At 47.4% G+C, this 18,984-nt stretch overlaps 1 protein-coding gene across 1 annotated transcript in view; it reads left to right on the forward strand.

Annotated features, from left to right (window-relative positions):
• The window catches only part of LOC104462167 (anthrax toxin receptor 1), a gene marked incomplete at its 3' end in the record, with an annotated part of 36,393 nt that extends 18,894 nt beyond the window's left edge, over positions 1–17,499 (forward strand). The window contains exons 9-12 of the mRNA XM_010074015.1: positions 6,559–6,619; positions 8,756–8,854; positions 17,047–17,116; positions 17,421–17,499. Of these exons, the coding sequence (XP_010072317.1) occupies positions 6,559–6,619; positions 8,756–8,854; positions 17,047–17,116; positions 17,421–17,499 (309 nt within the window). The remainder of the gene's footprint in view (positions 1–6,558; positions 6,620–8,755; positions 8,855–17,046; positions 17,117–17,420) is intronic.
• Positions 17,500–18,984: the final 1,485 nt, after the last annotated feature.

Below are 18,984 nucleotides of genomic sequence, written 5' to 3' on the forward strand. Positions count from 1 at the left end.
AGCTGACAGAGGGAGGGGCATGGATTGATTCCTCTCCCATGGCTTGTGTACAAGTCATGCAAAAGGCTCCGTGATCTTTACTGGTAAGGAGGGATGCCTTATCCCTACTTCTAGCTCTAAACCTTTGAGCAGCCTCGTACCATCTCACCTAGGATCAACGCTTCCCTTGACTGAGCAGGAAAAGCAATGTACGGGAGGATGCGTGTGCTGTTTTCATTGTAAGTGCAAAATGTGCCAAGCATTCACTAGGAAACTGTGTGTTTTCAGATAGTATTCAGGATTTTTCAGTTCCTTTTGCTCAGTTGTGTTCTAATTAGATTGCTTCCCCTGGCTACGAAAAAGGATGGGAAATCCTTTTAAAGACACGTGTTTTGTTCCTTTTGGTGTAGGTTTTTTAGTTGATAAAACACAGATGAAATATACGACTTGAGGCTAGGGAGGGTAGGTTCACCGGGGGGTCTCAGATTTCTGTGTCTGCAGTGGTTACGCACTCTTCTGACCACATAGTACCAAGCAAAACTGTTCCCTCAGCGCAGGCTCAATTTTCCCCAGAGCTTTCGCATGTAGATGGAATACAATCCCTTGCTTATTGGTTTTCCTGGCACTGTCCAAGTGTGTGGCTACCGCATCAGTTCTCTTGGACAATCAGGTGTTGCATGTCATTTAAGAAAGCAACAAAACAACAAAAAAAACCCCTAGTTTGCTTCCCAGCCCTGCATTCCCTTTGCAGCTGTTTTTAATGAATTCCAGAAGCAGTTCGGACTCCTTTTCCAGTTACACTTAACAGAACGGGAAGACTCCAGCCTCCAGGATCCTAGTCAAGAACTGCTTCAGCTGACTGGTGCAAGATTTACCATCCCCGGGGTGAGGGTCACAGGGAAGTGTAACTGTGCAGTAATGAATCTGTGACCTGAGCACTTGCCTTTCAGCGGAGCGGTTGCAAAAGGTTGAGTAGAAAGGTCATGTGTAAAAGGAATGGCAAGAAGGACGTTAATCACTCTGTAGAATAACAAAGAATCTGTAGATTCCTGTTCTAGCTGGAAAATAAGCTCCTTCTTTTCTTGTCCTCGTAAAGCAAACGAACAAAGCATTTGAGTTCACAGAAAAGCTTTTTAATGTGGCCAGGAGATTTGGAAGCTTCTTTCGGTTCCTGGGTAAGAGTTGGTACATCGAGGATGCTCAGCCATGTGTAAAGGGGATTGGCTGGGCTACAAGCTGCTGGTTGATATAATGGGGGAAGGAAAGATGAAATCATGAGCCTGGGGGAGATTAGTGTTTAAAAACCACTCTGGAGGGATGAAGACCTGGGCTTGTTCTGGTCTGCAGAGATCTAGCGTGAACTGCCCTGTATTCCTGCAGAGGCAGCCTGACTCTTCCCGGCTGCCCTTGTCCCGAGGAGCAGGTCTTCTGCCCCTCTGAGTGTGCAGGGGCAGGGGACTGGGAAGTCCCTGGGAGCTGGGAGTGGTGGTGCTTGAGGCTGGCCTCCGCTGAGCCTCCACATCTGTTGAGCAAAGATGTTCAGGGCGGTGGGGCTGCAAATGTTTCGGCGCACCTGCCCTTCCTTCTCTGTGGGAGCCAGCAAGTCCTGAGCTAGCAGCTGCAGGGAGATCTGCTCGGGGCTGTGAGAGCTCTCCTGCTAAGCAGCACCAGGCTGTTCTGGCTGGGCCCCGGGGGCTGTGCTTAAATGAGCTGGAAGTGTCGTCCCCTGCTGAAGTCATGCTTAAAAACCTGGTTCTTAAACTGCGAGCTGAAGGTATTCAGTGCCCTGTAGGTTTTGGTCCTTTCTCTCCTGTGAGTTCCAGTGTGACTTTTTTATTAAGCAAGCCAATGGCTTTTTTTCCCTTGTTGTGAAAAAGCCACTGCTGAAACTTCAGCTTCCCCCGTGTTTAATGGGGATTTGGAGTTTGCTAGGAGGGAAGAGTGGCTGGAGAAATGAGATATCTCATTGCTGTTAGCTGGGGGACAAATGGAAGGAACTGAAGAAAATTTATTAAATTTGTCTTTGCTGTGAAAAATTTCTGCAGATCATAACCTGTCAATTTAAAGTAAATGGAGCAAGTTTTAGAAGGAAAACCTGAAACTCAACCTCATCTGCTGCTCGGTATGTCTTTGGTAGGAGCGCTGGAGGCAATGGAACATGAAGCAACATGAAGGTCAGGATGGGATCCTGTCATTGCTTTGCTTTAAGCCTTTAACAGAAACTCCCTGAAAGAGCAGTCGCTTGGAACAAGAGTGCTCCCTGATCCTTGCCGTGGGTTAAACAGGGGCACTAGCTCAGAGCTTGTCCCAAACAGAGACGTAACCTTGGGCCCCTTAGAAAGGGTTCTGTGAGCTGCAGGAAGGCTCCTGAAGCAGTTGTGATGTGTAAGAACCGAAGCTGTATGAACTGGTTTGTGGGACTGTCTCCTGTGTCAATGGTGCAAATGATTCATCCTTTAAGGTTTAATTTCCCGTGTGCTCCTTTTGGCTCACCTTGCAGTGGTTTCCACCTACCCTCGCTATTTTTCAGGTCTTGCCTCAGCTCTTAGAATCGCTATGGCAGTTCCGTGCACTCCCTGGAGCGTGGAAATACACCGTCTCTGAATACTTCTGTTACACACGTTTTCTGGGACAAACTGAAGTTCTGGATATGTGTAGCGTGGTAACTTTAGCGAGAACTTGATGTGAGTGCCTGAATAGCTGAAGTATGAGAAATGTGGTGATGCTTGTCCGCACTCATCCTGAGCTAGCTGTTCAAACTTCACTCGTGAACGGATGAACTGTACATCCCCTGGTGCAGGGAGAGGGGCTGAGACTCCATGAATGGGGGAGAGAGATGAGAGAAAGTTGCTTCCTTTGCGAGACACAGCCTGGATGTGTGAAATCTGCCGTGTACACAAGATGTCTGAGTCAGCTGCCTGCCTTCCTGCTACTGTGTAGCCTGAGCTTTGGGTGCACTGCCCGGGGCAGCAAGCTGGGCTCTTTAAGCTGCTGCAACCAGTAAGGATGGGCAGAATCCCCAGGGGGCAATTCAGAGCAGGAGCTTCACACAGATATTCTGAATCTGGCTTCTGTCAGAGCCAGGCTTTCTACACGGGCCAAAGAGAAAGTCATGAACTCAAGCCTCTTGGCTTGGGGAGCTGGCTTACCCGTCTGAAGTAGAGGATGTGAACCCCCAGTCTCCGCTGTGTTACTTGTTACTTTTAGCGGTACATGATTATGGTTTCTACTTCTTTCTTCCCCAAAAGCATCTTTAAAAAAGAACTTAAATATATTTATCCTAGAATCACAGAATGGTTTGTAAATATATTTATCCTAGAATCACAGAATGGTTTGTAAATATATTTATCCTAGAATCACAGAATGGTTTGTAAATATATTTATCCTAGAATCACAGGATGGTTTGTGTTGGAAGAGACCTTCAAGATCATCTAGTTCTACCCCCTTGCTGTGGGCAGGGACACCTCCCGCTAGCCCAGGTTGCTCAAATCCTATTTTACTTACCTCATGCAGGTATTATTGGACAGGAAACAATAAATAAATTAGTGTTTTGTAATTGGCAACAGACTTTGTTATTTAGTAATTCAGTGGAGCTTGCTAACGAGTACCTAGCCTCAGGCTGCCGGTCTTTCACACCAGCACTGATGAGGCAGTAACCTTCTATTAAACTTCAGCATCCTGTTTGCTAATTAGAATTCCCAAATTTAGTGAAAAAAAAATTTATAAGAAATATGCAGCTGCTGTGGTAATCTGTCTGCATGCTTGTGGACCAGAATACCAAAGGAAAGCTTCCAGCAGCTGCAGCATTTCACTCCCCTTCTTCCCTTTGTTTCTAAAAGGGCCCAGGTGACCCGCGGGGGCTCTCCTGGCTCTTGGCCTTCAGCGCACTCATTGCCTGGCAGAAAGCTACATTACTCCCAGGCAGTGCTAATTTCAGTTCTGTCCCGATAGAGGTGACTGTGACAAATAAAGCTGAGCTTCCACAAGAATGTGTTGCGTTTTTTTATTTGGCTTGTCAGCAAAATATTCACAAGAGACCCTCCCAGGAGCCCGTGAGAAGCTGGAGTAGGAGAGGAGAGCGACTGGGGAATCTGCGCTTGGTCGTGAAGTGTGTGCTGCTACAGACAATGGGATGCTTCCTCCCCAAGAGCCGGCACGTGCTTCAAATACTTTTCTGCACGGATGCCAAGGCGAGCTGCCTCGAGGCCTGCAGTTAGTTAACAGCAAACCAGAACCGTTGTTGTCGTTCTCCCGATGAGGATGTGGAGTCCGTTCTCCCCCGTATGCTGTTGGGGCAGTTCATAGGCGCTCAGCTGGGAGGTTGCATCACCACTCTTGCAAGTTATTTTGCTTTCCTAGGGAGCCAGCCCGCAGAGGATGAAGTGCACCTACAGCCCAGGCAGGGCTGTGCCGTCCCCAGGAAATTCAAGGACAGAAGATCTGATGAAATCTTCGATGATGAATATGCTGAAGTCCTTTTTGAGTGTATTTTCGTAATGAAGAGACACAAAGGAGTTATTTCGCAATAGTTAGTGCTACCTGACTTTTACTTTAAGTTGGAGTGGGTGCCTGGAGCACTGGAAACTTATTCCAAATCAAAATAAATCTTGCGGTTGGCACTGTAAGAAGCCGTTAAGAGCAGCTTTTTATAGTCACGTAGGTAGGTTGGGTTGGACTGGAAGGGAGCTCTGCGTCATCTAACGGAGACACCTGCTATTCCACCCCCCTTCGGAGCTGGCTTACAGCAGGAACCTTCGCAAATGACTGAATAGAATCAGGAATTTCAAACTTAACCGTGTGAGGTTTTACTTGCTTTTTTTTTTAAAAAAAATAAAAATGGAAGTATTGATTGTATTTTTCATGTGTTTGTTCTCCAACTCATTTGCTGCCTTTTCCTTTTTCACTTCATTGCCGAAGGGCAGTGAGGAGAAGAAAAATATATTGGGGATGATGGGGGAGAGGGGGAATTCTGAAAAATGTGAAAAGATTATGTTCTTAAAGGAGACATTTTTCAGTGGAGAGGAAGAATACCTGGAGAACCTTCAGCCCTTGTTTGTGCTCATTAGCCCTTGCAGTCACTTTGGGAGAAAAATGCGGTATCTCCAGAGAAGCAGGGATGCGTAAGGGATGGGTAGGGAAGGACTGACAGGAGATGGACTGCTACAGATGGATACTTTGGAAGAGAGTTCTTACTGTCCTCTTTATTTTTGGTGTGTTTTCCTTTTTCTGCCTTTCAAATTCTTCTAGTGCTTTTCAGTTCTCAACTGTTGACTTTCTCTTTTTTTTTTTTCCTCTTGACAGTTCCTGTATAACCTTGTTCCTGCAAATCTTCCTTCTCCTCACTTGCCAGGCTGCCAGCAGCTCAGACGGTCCTGGTTCCTTCAGTCCCTTGGTGCTCTCTGAGTCTCTACCAGCCCTGCTTCTGAGTAACGCAAGCTTTTGTTTAAGTTTTAAAAAAATATATCATGTCTCTATCGGTACCTTTTGCAATAGGTATTTGAGGCAGAGCGCCATCATTTTGGAGAAAAAATAGATTATTTTTTTCATACAGCAGTTATTGTATTGGTTCTTTCCTTACAGATGTTTCAATTTAAAGTTGGGAAAATAATTTGGGTTTGAGTCATGGTGCTTGGCTGACATTTACTTGCCTCTTGGAGCTGACCGAAATGTTGATCAGTATTACCTCGTCCAGGGGCTGCTCAGCCCCGGGCTGAACACGCCCAGCCCACGGTCGCCGCTGCTGTTCTCACGGGGGCTTACGGACACTGTCCCCAGTTTGCTGACTGCGTGCAGTGAAGAGTTGGAGTTGGTCTTCAGAGCAGGGGAAAGGCTGCTGCATGCAAATAACAGCTGGAGCAATAACAGCACCGTACGGCGCAAGGTCCAGCTCCAGCGTGCTCCTCGTGCCTGGCAAGCAGCCTGCCAAGCCCGGTGCTGGAGTATTTGTGTACATCACTGTCTCTGTGTAAAGTGGTTAAGGCACTGCCAACTCTTACGAAGATATACTGCTTAATTTAAATTTGATTTAAGTAAAGAGCGTTTGTCCATACATCTTGATTAAAATTCACAGTGCATCTTTGAGGGTGCACTCAGGTACGGGCTCGCCGATCAGCTTTAAAGCTTACAAAGTTTGAACCCCTCTACTGAGACGTGAGAAGGGGCAGTGTAGGTATCCCTGGGAAAGGTAAACAGCTTTGCTTGAACTTGTGATGGTTTATTTGGAGTTTTGGCCCTGGAATAACTGCCTTGCTAACCCTTCGGAGGGCACCTAAGTTGTTGCGGATCGTAGTCTGCATGATAACTCGTACCACAGACAAAGGCAAGCTTGTGCTGAGACACCGGCGAGCATCAGCGTCCGTTGCCTTCCTCCATGGCAATTGCTGAGGAAGAGCAGCGATGCCTCTGTGGCTGGTTCAAAGTGAAAAGCTCAAGTGGTGTAACTGTGACACGGATGCAAAGTGCAATGCTGAGTGAAGCGCTTCTGTGAGAGCAAGCGCGCGCTCTCCCACGCCTCTGGATTTCTGTTTCTATAGAAACAAGTCTGAGATGTGCTTGATGACATTTTTTTCTGTCTTTTAGATTTTGAAGAAGTCCTGTATAGAAATCCTGGCGGCAGAGCCTTCCAGTATATGTGCAGGGGGTAAGTATTAACCGAGGCCCTAGCTGTTCGTGTTGCTTTAACACTTTCTAATGTGCTTGTCGGCTGCTTATAAATCTTGTCACTCCCATTCATTGTGTCTTAATGAGAACGTAGGGGTAATGTACAGCTGCATCCAGCTGAGAGGAAATGTAGAGGGCTTTATATAAACCGTTCACACTGGAATCCAGCCAGTGCTTCCCAAGAGGAGCGATGTTAACCTTGAAAAATGCCAGCAGTTACTTAGATGCTCAATTTAAGGCCTCATCTCTGAGTTTGGGCAAACTGCAGCTAAGTCCATCACTTAGGACTTGGAGACTAAAGAAAGTGCCATAGAATATGAGAGTTATGTGCATTAGTGTCTCTTTGACATAAATTTTTGCAAGCATAGCTCTGATACCTCGTGTTTTCTTGTTTCTGTGCACATTCTTGAAGAGTCACGGTGATTTTTGCTTTTTTTTGAAAGGATAGAACAGGAGGGCTCAATGTTAGCTGAGCCCACTCTTGCGCAGCAGACTGGTCCCAGCCACTCGAGTAACGAATTTCATTGTCGTGATTATTCGGTTTTCCGTCAGCACAGACGTGCAGGGTGCATACTGTGTCTGTTCACTTCAGCCTCGAGCAGAGACAGGATCCCGGTGGTTCATCTGACATCACTGATATGCTGTTCTTTGTGTTTGAACTCTTATTCCCCAGCAGTTGAGACTTCTGTGATTTCTCTTAAGTATTCCTCAGCCCCTGCGCTCCAGAACAGAGCTCTTCTCCCCCGTTCTTCCCAAACGCTCTTGGACAACACGTAATGGGCCTGCAAGGCAGCGTCCCTGGCTAGATGCGGTGGGATGATTTGCAACTTGGATGTAAATGAGTGGGATCTGGAGGAGAGCCCAGATTCCAGAGCAAATCTGCTTTTTTTGACAACTACAGTGTGCGAGTCCTTAAGGGAGATGAAAAAGATCGGGACTGTAAAGTGCAGGGGGAAAACTTTGAGTCTGCCAAAACTAGGTTCCTTGTTGCTCCTGGGAATTTTAAAAGCAGGGTGGCGTTTCTGATGCGCTCCGATTCCTCCTGTGTTGTCCTGGACAGTGAAATGTCTTGTGTTCAAACCACACTTACCAGCGAAACATCAGTGGGGATTAGCTGAGTGTCTCTCCTAGATAGTAACAGGAATTGTGGGGGCTGTTTCCTTCGCCATGGGAAACTGTGGAGTTTGAGTCCCTGTGTCTGCTGCCAGAACTTCTCTGGGACTGTGGCCCTGTTTCAAAGTCTGAAAGGCTGAAACCGGTGCTTTCCTTGCAAGGCAGTCTTCATGCTGGTGGCTGCAGGAAGTTCTTAAACCTTTCCCAGTCCTAGGTTCCAGTAGTTGGAATAACAAGGGATGGTAGAGAGAGGTCTGAAGGACTTGTGAGGATGTGATCTCACTGCTCAGCCCTGCTCGTTCCTAAAAGGACCGCTCAGTTCAGTGCTCAGGTGTATGTGACTGTCCCCGATGCTTTCCACTTGCACCGCAGCTTGTGGTGGCCTTGTAGAGTTGATCTGGAAGAACAGCAAAGAGGAAGACTTGGGGAGATGCCCACAGACTCTGAGAGCATAGCCTTTGCCCAGAGACTAGAAAGCCGATCGGTTGATGAAATCCCCCGTCATTGTATGGAAACGAGTCCAGCCAAGGTTCCGTGGCCGTCGTACAGACTAGGAGGGCAAAACTCCTGGCAGCTGACACCATTTTGCAGTTACCTAGGAAATTAGCACTTGAACTTCTCCAAGTTATCTCTCACTGGAAGATTTTTTCCTTTCCATGGAAAGATACTTTTGCCTTTCTTCACCCAAAACTTTCTGTCCCTTGAAAATGGCAACCTGGGGAGGGGAAAGCTCCATGTCCAGACATGAAGCTTCATGTTTTCTCTGCAGGTCAGTTAAAAGGTATCGGTAGTGTATTATTTCCTGTTTCTAAAAACTCAAGTTGAAATTGGGTAGGGAGAGAGTCAAGTTCACTTTGTAACAATTTTTTGAAGTTAAAAATTGTTGAACTGTGAATTTTAGCTCAAGAGATCTGAACTGAAAACTTTTGACATCCATGCCTTGTCTAAACGACCGTTCTTTGCCTCGCTGTGTATCAATAATCTGCTGTCTCTCTTGCTACAGAGTCGTTCCAGGTTGTCGTGAGAGGAAATGGGTTTCGACATGCCCGTAACGTTGACCGAGTGCTCTGCAGCTTCAGGATCAATGACACAGTTACTCTCAGTAAGCTGTTTGGATTTTTTTTTCCTGATTTTCTGACTTTTTTTTTTTAGGTCATCCTGACCCTTTTGAGTATAAAATAAATGCATGAATTAGTTTCTTAACATGTTGAAGTCTACTGGCTCAATGGCAAACTCGCTCATGCTTTGAGCATCGGTGTAATTTGCTCTTCGGAGCAGGGGAACAGCTTGCTAAGGCTGTTTGCCCTGTGAGGAATGCCACTGAGCGTTCAGGGCAGGTACAGGACAGCGGGTGGATGTAATTTGTCCTGAATGGCTTTTGTACTGTTACGTTGGCCTCCTCTGTTACTACGGGTTCTAAAATTGCCAACTCTTGTGTCATTAAGCAGGAAGCTTGGCTGGCTGTGGTTCGTGTTTGCTCAATTCAGATGTGGTGGGTGTTGAGGAGTTGAAAAGCAGAAGCTGGAGGGCTGAGGGAGGAGCAGGTGGCATTGGAGGAGGGAGTAGGGAAGGAGGGGGATGTGAGTAGAAGCACTGGGGTGGGAGGATGTGGTGAATTAACTGTTTTGGAGGCATCTCCGTGCAGCTTGGAAATAAGTGCTGGAGATCGGTGAACAAGTGAGAGGTGGCTTTCAAAAAATAAGAGCAGAGGCAGCCACAGGTTCATGCTTTTCCTTTTAATCTCCATAAAATCGGACCCAAAGCTGACACGTGGCCAGAACTCCTTAAATCTGGATCATGGCTGCATTTAGGAGTTGAACTATGTTTGGTTTCTCCCCAGAGTTCAGATCCAAAGTTTTGTTTGGATCATATGTGTTATAAAGTCTCCTGCAGTTCTCTGGAGCTGGGCAGGAAACCTTCCCTTCTCTCTCCACCTGGAAAGTTCCAATGGAAATGAAATTGCTATTCAAATATTTAGTTTTCATCAAAATTCTAAAGCCTTTGGGTTTGGTTGCTGGAAGCCGAGAGTTTGTAGCGTTCTTAGTTTGCGTGTCTGCTGTCTTTTTTTCAATTACAATGTGAATATCCCATATCAAACGTATAATTTGTGTGAAAACTTCCACTTTGTGGAGGAGAGAGTTTCAGATCAAGAGAAATGTCAATGGAGGACTTTTCAAGCCGTTGTATTTTATGCGAAGAAAAGTATGGACGTGTATAATGGAAGTTGTAGGAATTACAAGACCACCACTCAGCAGGACAGAAACTCCAAAAGTTGCAAGATTCAGGAGTGCCCACGTCGCCCTGCTGCCGCTTGGCCTGGCCTTGGCTTGAGTCCTGAACGTCCCCCAGAGCAGGCACCCCTCTGAGGGGCTGGTGCTGTTGGTGATCTCTAAAGCCAGACGGATTGGGTCGGTGCGTGCAGCATTTCAGTTCTAGGACCAAACTTGCAAGCTGTGTGGGAGGGGATAAGAGCGAGGTTTGGTCCCGGTGCTGGTGGGGGTGAGGAGGAAGACTCCTCCGTCTGTTTGTGTGCTGACTGCTTGTCTAGCTGAGTTAATTTATCATCCTGTCTGTCATCGGCATTTCGTAGTAGCTTTCAGGAACGATCAGCTTATTTTAGTGCAATTCATGGGCTTGTTTTTGTTTGAATTTGTCTTCCTGTATCCACAAAATGACAGCAGACAATGAGGGTAAGGGCCAAGTGTGTTCCCTGCCTCCCGACCTGATGCATTCATCATGTCCTGAATGGCTGCAGAGGTGAGAGCTGAGCTCCTTCTCCCCGGCACTGCACCGAGACCCAGTTTGTTCTGCACAGCCCGGGGTGCTCTGAGGCGGTGACCTGGACACCGGTGGCCTCAAACTCCATTTCTGAGTCCAAACCGTTCCCGACTGAGGGAACTCAACCATTGCTCATCAGTGTTCTCGAACCCACGTCTCCTGGTGGGAACTGGCTCGGCTCTGTTGAGTTTGACTTGTTTTATGCGAGAAAGCATCTTCACTGGCGCCTGCAGCTGCCGTCTGCGTTCTCAGTGTGTCTTTGTGGCACTTGGCTGCAAACAGCTTAATGTAAGACTTCACCAAATGAAAATTTTATGGAAGCCTCACCGAGACTGGATAGCTCAGCTGCCTTTTTTTTTTTTTTCTTTCTTGAAACCTCGCAGCCTCTGACTGTATCGGGGAGGGAGGTACTTTTAAAGATAACACTAAGCCAGCAGTTCCTGAAACCCTAAATTATCCCAGATGAGATACAGACCAGCACAGCTAGGACTTGCTGAGGTTAAGGGCATGAGCTAATAGATTTTTATTGGGATTATTGGCAGACAAAAGTGGCAGGTGAAGAGAGCGTTGGCTCATAATGTTCATAGCTATGGGATAAAAAAAAGGAACATCTGTAGAAGCCATGAAGAATATTTGGCTGAGCAGAACTGTAATCAGATGCATGTTCAAGCAGGGTGTTTTCTGCCAGCAGCAGGACCTAGGAGAATTGGTTTCAGACTGCACAGAGTTAAAAGCAGTTATCCAGGGCAGTGACTTGGGACTGCTTTGTGGTGCTAAAATGTCTCTGTCTGCCCAGACTGTGCAGGATCCAGCAAAGATCGTTCTGGGCATCGAGGCAAGCGCTGTCCCAGGCAGTTTAAAACAGAATAGAAAGCTGAGGAAACAGCAGGCACCGCAGCAGAGGGGGGGCTCGATCTTTTGCGTTCTAGTGAATGCTCTGGATGCTTGGCCAAAACCGATCCTTTGCACAGGCTTTTTTTTCCAGCACCGAGTCCCAGAAGTGAGGGAAAGTGAGGAAAAGACAGTGGGAGCAGGACTTTGTCAGGTATCAGTGGAGAGTGAGTTGTATCCCAAACCTGCCCAACAAATGCCTTCTAAAAATTGCCTTCTGCTTTTAAAGCCCAGCAGGTTGCTCCATTTTCCCTGTCTTTCCTCTTTCCTGGCAGCAGGATGCTTTTCTTGTGATATCTTCTTTCCTTTCTCAGTGTCTGGTCACTCTTAGCACAGGAATGTTTTGCTTTGCAGTTCTAATCCCCCATTTCCCCATTTGATCAAGTCACTTTAACCCTCCGCTGAATCTTTTCCTTCTGTTTTCAGATAGAAGCTTTTAATTCTTTCCGCGATGATTCTAGAGAATGTCCATCCCTGCGTGCAAACTCCATCAGGTGTTTTGGGGAGGGTGACCTTTATGCAGGACACAGTGTGTGCCTCTAATTTTTCGTAGATGAAAGCACACACCAAGGTGAGCTCGGCATCCTGTTTTGAAGGCTGACCCAAGTCATTGCTCGACAGAGAATGTGAAAACAGGAGAAACCATCACCCTTCCCTCAGATGCTCTCCTAGACTCCAAAAAGCTGCAGCGCAGGAACTTTTAGAACAGGATTCCTGTGCGCTTACCTCCCACAGACTTCTCTGCAGCTGCGCAGGCAGAGTGTGGAAGAAAAAGCCCAGAGCAGCCCTGCAACTTGGGCTGAGGGAGGAGGAGAATCCCTGCACAGCGTGGGGTGCTTAACCAAGCTCGCGTGTTTGTGCTGTCTGCTGTTGGGGGACCAAGGTGGGCTCTCGCTGTGACATTAATAAAGCTGCAAATAAGCGTGACGGAGCTTACGGTAACAGCGCCGAGACTGGAGCCGAGCTGTTGCGGTGCTGGACCGAGGCTCCTGCCAGGGAGTGACCCCGTTGTTCTGCAGCGTGTGCTGCTCTCCTGAGCTGCCAGTTGGGAGCATGAGCAAGAATGAATAGCGTGGGGCTTTGCCAAGTTCTGTGAGGAGTCTTGAAGCTACGTGCGCTTGTTGAACCGAGTTGTGTGCACAGCAGATGAACCCATCAGAGGAAAAGCGATTCCTTCCAGATCCCTCCTCTGCATCTAGAGGTAGTTCTGAATGTGATACCGTTGTTCTGTGCTCATCCCTCTCTTCCCCCCATCCCCTAACCCTGCTCCGAATGGCTTTGGCGTTCACAGCTCCTGTGTCCCTGCACAAAGCAGAGCAATTCCAGCATGGTCTCAATGTGGTTTTCATTACAGCATTAACAAAACATTTCTTATTTATGGGTCTTTCTCGTAGGCAGTTTCTCTAGCTCAGAGTGTTCCAGTGTCTCGCTAGATTCCTATCTCCCCGCAAAAAGCGTTTGAAATGAAAACTTTGCTTGCAGAGTCGTCCCGAGGAGGGGCATAAGAGCCATAAGTCAGCCAGGGTGGACGGAGACTGTGCTTCGGCGGGCGGTGCGGGGACTTGCTGGAGGTATTGTGTCTCATCTGAGGTGACAAAGGGACAATGGAAGTGCTCAGGCTCAGGGCTGGGGTAGAGAGGAGAACAGCCGCCTTAGCACGGGTGTTCCTGAGGGAATTTTAGATGAGAGCAGCCAGACCCCCCCCCCAGTTGGGCTGTACCGGTCTAATAGACCAGAGTCTTCTCTCCTGCACAGCCCAGGTCAAAGCGTTTCCCGAGATGTGCTTTAGTTGAATACGAATCGTAAATACAGCGATAACAAAAGGAAATTGTTACTGTGATGGACGGGAAGTTTGGCAAACACCTTTTTCAGCCTTTTCTGGACTAAAATACTGCTGATATTGCGAGTCCAACAGTCAGCACTTGCGATATGGTGGCAACTTGAAAACGTTGGGCTTTCTTCAACCCTTCCGTGAGGAGTCCTTGCAGGCAGTGCCAGTGTGCCAGCTGGTTCTGGGATGAACTGTTAACCCAAGAAAAGGCTGTTAATTTTAGCTTGGTTAGATGGTTAAAAGAAAGTCCTACTATCTGTCTTGGTCACCTTCTTTGGGTTTTTGTACCTCTCTTTTGTTGAGGTTTGCTCCTCTGGGTTAAAACATGCATATATCGAGGCTTTTATTGTTATGGTTGGGAAGTACTCCAAGTCCTGGCTTGCCAAAAGGTTACACCCTGCTCATGGCAAAAGAAACTGTTCACTAATGCTGGGAATAATCGATTTTACAGGCTACAGATAGTTGTTAAAAGGTGTAGGAATGCTGGGTAGCGAATTACAGGGATTTGAGCAGTAGAAGGTACCTTGTTGAAAGGGCAGCTGCAGAAAACAGATGTGTTTGACCCTGCTCCATTTCTGCACTCTGCTCGGATTGGCTTGTGCCTCAGGACCGACAGGTTTTAGTTGCCTGTGTGTGCTGTGGGGGGTTTTTATCCAGTAAGAACCTTATTTTGCTGGATGGAGCGATTAGAGGTGCACAGGTAAGGAGCAAATTGTGCCCGTTACTGTAGGCAGACTTTCTCAAAAGTCAGGCGTTGCAATATTTCCTGAAGAAGTCCAAGCTCTGCCCTTGATGGGCGTCCGAGATGCGATCAGGACATCCTTTCTGTAAAACTGGCGAAGGAGGCAAAGTGATTTCTGCAAGGTCGCGCAGCCAGCTAGAAGCGGAGCCGAGAACAGAGATCACTTCCTGGGCAGCGACATGGAGTGGAGCGCTCCGCCCCCCGCCTTCCCCAGCTCTTCCACCAGAATTGTCAGCCGAGAGGAGGCCAAGCCACAAAATTCAGATTTTGGCACGAGGTCTGGAGTTTGGGCGCATCCGGGCCCATCTCTCACTGCGCAGGAACACAGCGGATTTTTCTGCAGCAGGCAGGAGAAGCGGTGTTCTCCCAAACGCGTCCTGCAGAGGCAATAGCAGATGAGGAGTTGGTTTTGTTTGGTTTCCCTACGTAAGTTTTCCAGGAAGGAGTCAGATGGCCAGCGTTATGCAAACCAAATGGATCTTCTTTTGTTTAGAGCAAAGGAAAATAGTCACTCATTTTTGTGGTGAAGCACAAACATTCTCCAAACACAATAATCTCTCTCTGCAGCCAGCCTGGCCAGCCAGGCGTTCCCTCTTGGGACTCTGGGTCTGATAAACTTTCTAGAGGGGCACAGGCTTTAATGCAAGCTGGGGGTGGGACAGGAGAGAAAGAGAAGCAAAAAGCTCATGAGATGGAAGTAAAAGACCTTGTGAAATGAAGCCAGCTTTTGTTTTAGTGACTGCTGGCACGGAGAGTTCTTTGGCCTTTTCCAGTGTTAGCAAAGGAGAGAAGAAGACGTTGGTATTCATTCTTCCAGCACGTGTGCACTGAGAGAATGTCATAGATTTACGGAAGGTAAGGATGTCTTCAGCAATCAGGGTGAGAACAGAGCTGTCGGGCCGGCGTCACTGCCGCTGGGCTGGTGCAGAGTGGGAATAGCCGCTGCTTTGAGTCGGTAACGCCGCTGCAAAACCAGGCGCCTGTATTGATGCAAGCTCATCAGAAACCCCGCGCCCGCGCTGGATGTGTCTCCTCTCACCACATCCCATGCTTTAAATGCCTGCTGTCTGCCCGCCTCTCCTTTAGTGAGGAAGTGATCTGGGTAGCATGGGGCTAGCAAAGGAATAACTGGGCTAAATACATCTGCTCCTGATGTTTAGCGGGGTGGAAATGCTCCCGGGTGTTCCCGCACTGAGGCTGTGGGAAACGAGCGATGATCTGGAGTGTTCCAGGCCGAGAGCAGGGATCTAGAGGGATCGCAGAAGCTCCAGACCACTCTCAGTAGGTGAGCCGTGATGCAGAAGCGAAGCCTGTCTGCAAAGCCGTACAGCTGGCTGAAGTGCTTCACCTTCAGCTGTTTGCCTGTGTCAGAGTCCTTAAGAAAATAACTGCTGTGGGTAACCCCAAAATTGTAAGTGTGTATATGTAGGCATGGGATTTGCTGGAAGCTGGAAACGTAAGGAAAACTTCAGGGAAGGCTACAACTGTTAATTATCATTTCATTTTTTTTAATGGAGTGTAAAAAATAAACATTTCCTAACCTGCCTGAGGAAATAATCCTTTATATTGCTGCCAAAGCAAAGAAATGCGCTGCTACGAAGTAGGGATTAGAATGTGCGATAGGAATTACTAGAGCAATATGACTGCTTTCTAGATTTTTGTGTTCAGTGGAAACCTCTTTTAGGAATGTCTGGGAAAGGATGATTGACTCGGTGAGTCCTGCTTCTGCACAAGGGGACAAACTCTTGCCATGGGCATCTCTTTATGCCTCATCCTCTGCAGTAAAATGTGACCCTGCTTCTGCGTGAACCCTGCCCAGCTACCCACCGAGAACGGGGCTGGGATCGGTCATGCTCTGCTGCTGTTGCCCCAATCGTTAGGCACCATCCTTGTGAACAAATTTATCTCGGCAGCCAAGCGAAGAGTGAACAAGGCTCACAGCTCGTGCAGAAATGCCGTTAGAGGAACGGCACCTAGAGTGGAATCGTAACTTGCACAAGGTTCCTCAAAAACAAAAGACCGGACAGAAGAGCTCAGCTCTTCGGTAGGTTGCTGAACAATCTGGTTCAGCTTTTATCCTTGCTCCTTTCCGTTCCCTCGTGCTCCCAGTGATGCACTGAACGCTGTGAGCTCGCTTCCCCACTGCCGGGGTTGTGTCCCTGGGAAGCGCCGTGCGCGGGGCGGTGGTGAGGAGACTTCAGGTGGTCAGAGCCCAGGTTTGGGTGTGTTTCTGGCGGCAAAGCAGAGCGGGGTGGTGATGAATTGTGCTCCTCTTCCAACACGCCCCCAGAGAAGGAAGGTCTCTTCCACCCCGCAGTACACAGAGATAAGATTCAAGGTTTGGATTGAAGCCTACAGGTTTGAGAGGAGAAAGGGAAGGAGTCTGTCAGCAGAGGGCTTTCAAAGAAAATGCCAATTTTAACTGGAAAATTTTAGGTAATCTAAATTACCAGGTTTAATTACCTGGTGAAATCTGGTGATATTTGGCAAGAGCTCATTTCAGGTCTATAAGCATCTCTGTAGAAGGCCCTGGAGCTGGTTATAAGTACAGCTGGAAGAAAGCGTTCTGATGCAGTGACGTGCTTCTGGAAAACGCTGATTCATCAGAATCAATCCCTTCTGCGGGAATGCGTGGCTTCCAGTCCAAAACCAAAAAAGCACCCAGCCTGTCTGCCTGGTTTTCTGACACCCTGGCCAATCTCTAGTCAGCTGGCAAACGGGCTGGGAGGTTTCCTGAGATCCCCGTCTCTCTGGGCACCCCAGCTGGTGTAAGATTCTGATTTAAGTCTATTGAAGAAGAGTATTAACTAAAGTTCCTGTTTCCCAGGCAATTGCCTGTTGATAATTTTTCTCTCTGCTTTTAAAGCCATAGTGTAATTTAGGTTGGAAGGCTTAATTTACCTTCAGATGGGTCTGACTTGAAGTGCAAAATTTTCCATAATACACAATTTTCTTGACCCAGCTATTTTCTCTGTAATCTGTTATTTAAGCTTGATCTCTAAGGCCTGTATTACCGACCTGGTAATAAATCCCAATATTTCTTTTTTTCCAGACGAGAAGCCTTTTGTAGTGGAAGATACCTACTTACTCTGCCCAGCACCTGTGCTACGAGAAGTTGGCATGTACGTTTTTTTCTACATACTCAAATATTTTCTTTGCCTGTGGGAAGATGAGTCTGTGGGGTCTGACGGTGTTCTGTTATACACCGCTAATGCCGACATTGTCTCCTCTGCTTGTCGGGTTCAGTGCCACTTGTGCATTGGCACACAGGGGACGGAGCACCAGCAGCATGAATTAACTTGTACAAAGGGCTTCTCTGTGCATCAGGAGCCCGGCTTCCAGAGGCTATTATCTACTGGAAAATTGTGGACAAGCTGGCCTGACTTGTTTCTTGTGGTTTTTTTTTTTTTTTTTTTTTTTTTTCAGGGAAGCAGCTCTCCAAGTCAGTATGAACGATGGGCTGAGCTTCATCTCGAGCTCCGTCATCATCTCCAGCACACACTGTGTAAGTGTTGATCCATGAAATGATTCCGTAGGATGGTGGTACTTATCAACAGGTGTTTGCTACAATGGTATTAGGGCTTCCAAGTTGAGTAAGACCTGTTTCCCTCTTTAAAGGTGAGTTTGTGAGTGTGGTAACACGACTCTTTGGGTGTCGTATGTTCCATAATGTGGGAAAGCTCTTGAGTCCTCAGCAAACACCTCCGACTCGGCGCGTGCTGTAGGATGCGGAACAGGACTGGGGGACAGTGTCTGGAGGTGGCTGTGTCTGCACAGCGAACAAGAAGCAGGTCCGCTGGCTTCGTTAGCTAGCGCTTCCTCTGCAGCAGTGGTGCTGCTAATTGGGAAAGGCATGTGGTGGCTGTGCTCGTACCCTTGGTCTGGAAACCTGGATGGTTGCCCAGAAAGTGGGAGATTCTCCTCTGAAGTAGTTGGCTTATAGCTGGCATCCTTCATTGCCAGTAGTGACTTGCTGCACGCAGTCTCTGGTGGGATCGGGCAAAGGATGGTAAAACTGTTTATAACTCGTGGTGTTGCTGAAGATGCTGCTTCTGCATACACAGAGGCTGATGCACAAGATGAGAAAAGTCTTTTGTGTCACTTGATCTTGACACTTGTTCAACAACGACAAGACTGTACGGAGAGACAGTTTGCAGAGCTTACGTGAGGGGCTGTATTCCAGAACTTACAGGGCTTCCTTATGCCTTAAAAGAAGGGAATTTATTTTATTAGTTAACTTTCTGGTTTAAGTTCTCTTTGCTCACTGGCAGAAACGTACTTTCATGTTGTCAGCAAATTACCAGAATATTTTCCTATGTTTTGTTTGTATGAAGCAAGACCTGGGAAAGAATTCTTAGAGAAAAACTATTCCTTCCTGATGTGCTTTCTTCCAGGTATAGAATTATTATTTCTAGGTTGTAGGAGATGAAATATCTGTTCCTTCTCTGTTGTTTTAATAGCTGTAAGGAAACTTTCAAAACTGCCTGTGTTTCACAGCAGCACCTACTGCTCTGCTGCCTCCAGACTGGGAAACTGGATTTGCTGTGCAGCTGAGCAGCCAGCGTTCAAATCCAGATCCTCCATCCAAACCTAGGCGCAGCGACGTTCAGTGGCTGCTTTGAAAATTAGATCACAGGCTTCACTAATTGGGGGGGTTTCTTCTGGGTAAACAGGCATTTTGTAGTAGCATTTATTTTTTTCAAGCTCTTTTTAAAGATGAAACTGTTTACCGAGGCTGCAGTCCTCTCTTTAAGGTGATAAGGGATTCAGTCTTGGAAATGCCCGTGTACCAGATGCGCACCAAACGATTTGTTTAATTGCCTTCAGACCTGACAGTTGGGTCTGTTTGGAGATCTGCAGCCCAAGTGGGACAGTCAGAAAGCTGTGGAATGAATGACGGTAGGAAGCAGGGAAGAAAAGGTTGCAAACTAGCAATCGGTGCTTTGGGTTTCCTCTGTGCTATCTTTCTGAAATGATCAGGTTTGGAAAG

This window comes from Pterocles gutturalis, unplaced genomic scaffold (genome assembly GCF_000699245.1).
Source record: "Pterocles gutturalis isolate BGI_N339 unplaced genomic scaffold, ASM69924v1 scaffold2812, whole genome shotgun sequence".
NCBI lineage: Eukaryota > Metazoa > Chordata > Aves > Pterocliformes > Pteroclidae > Pterocles > Pterocles gutturalis.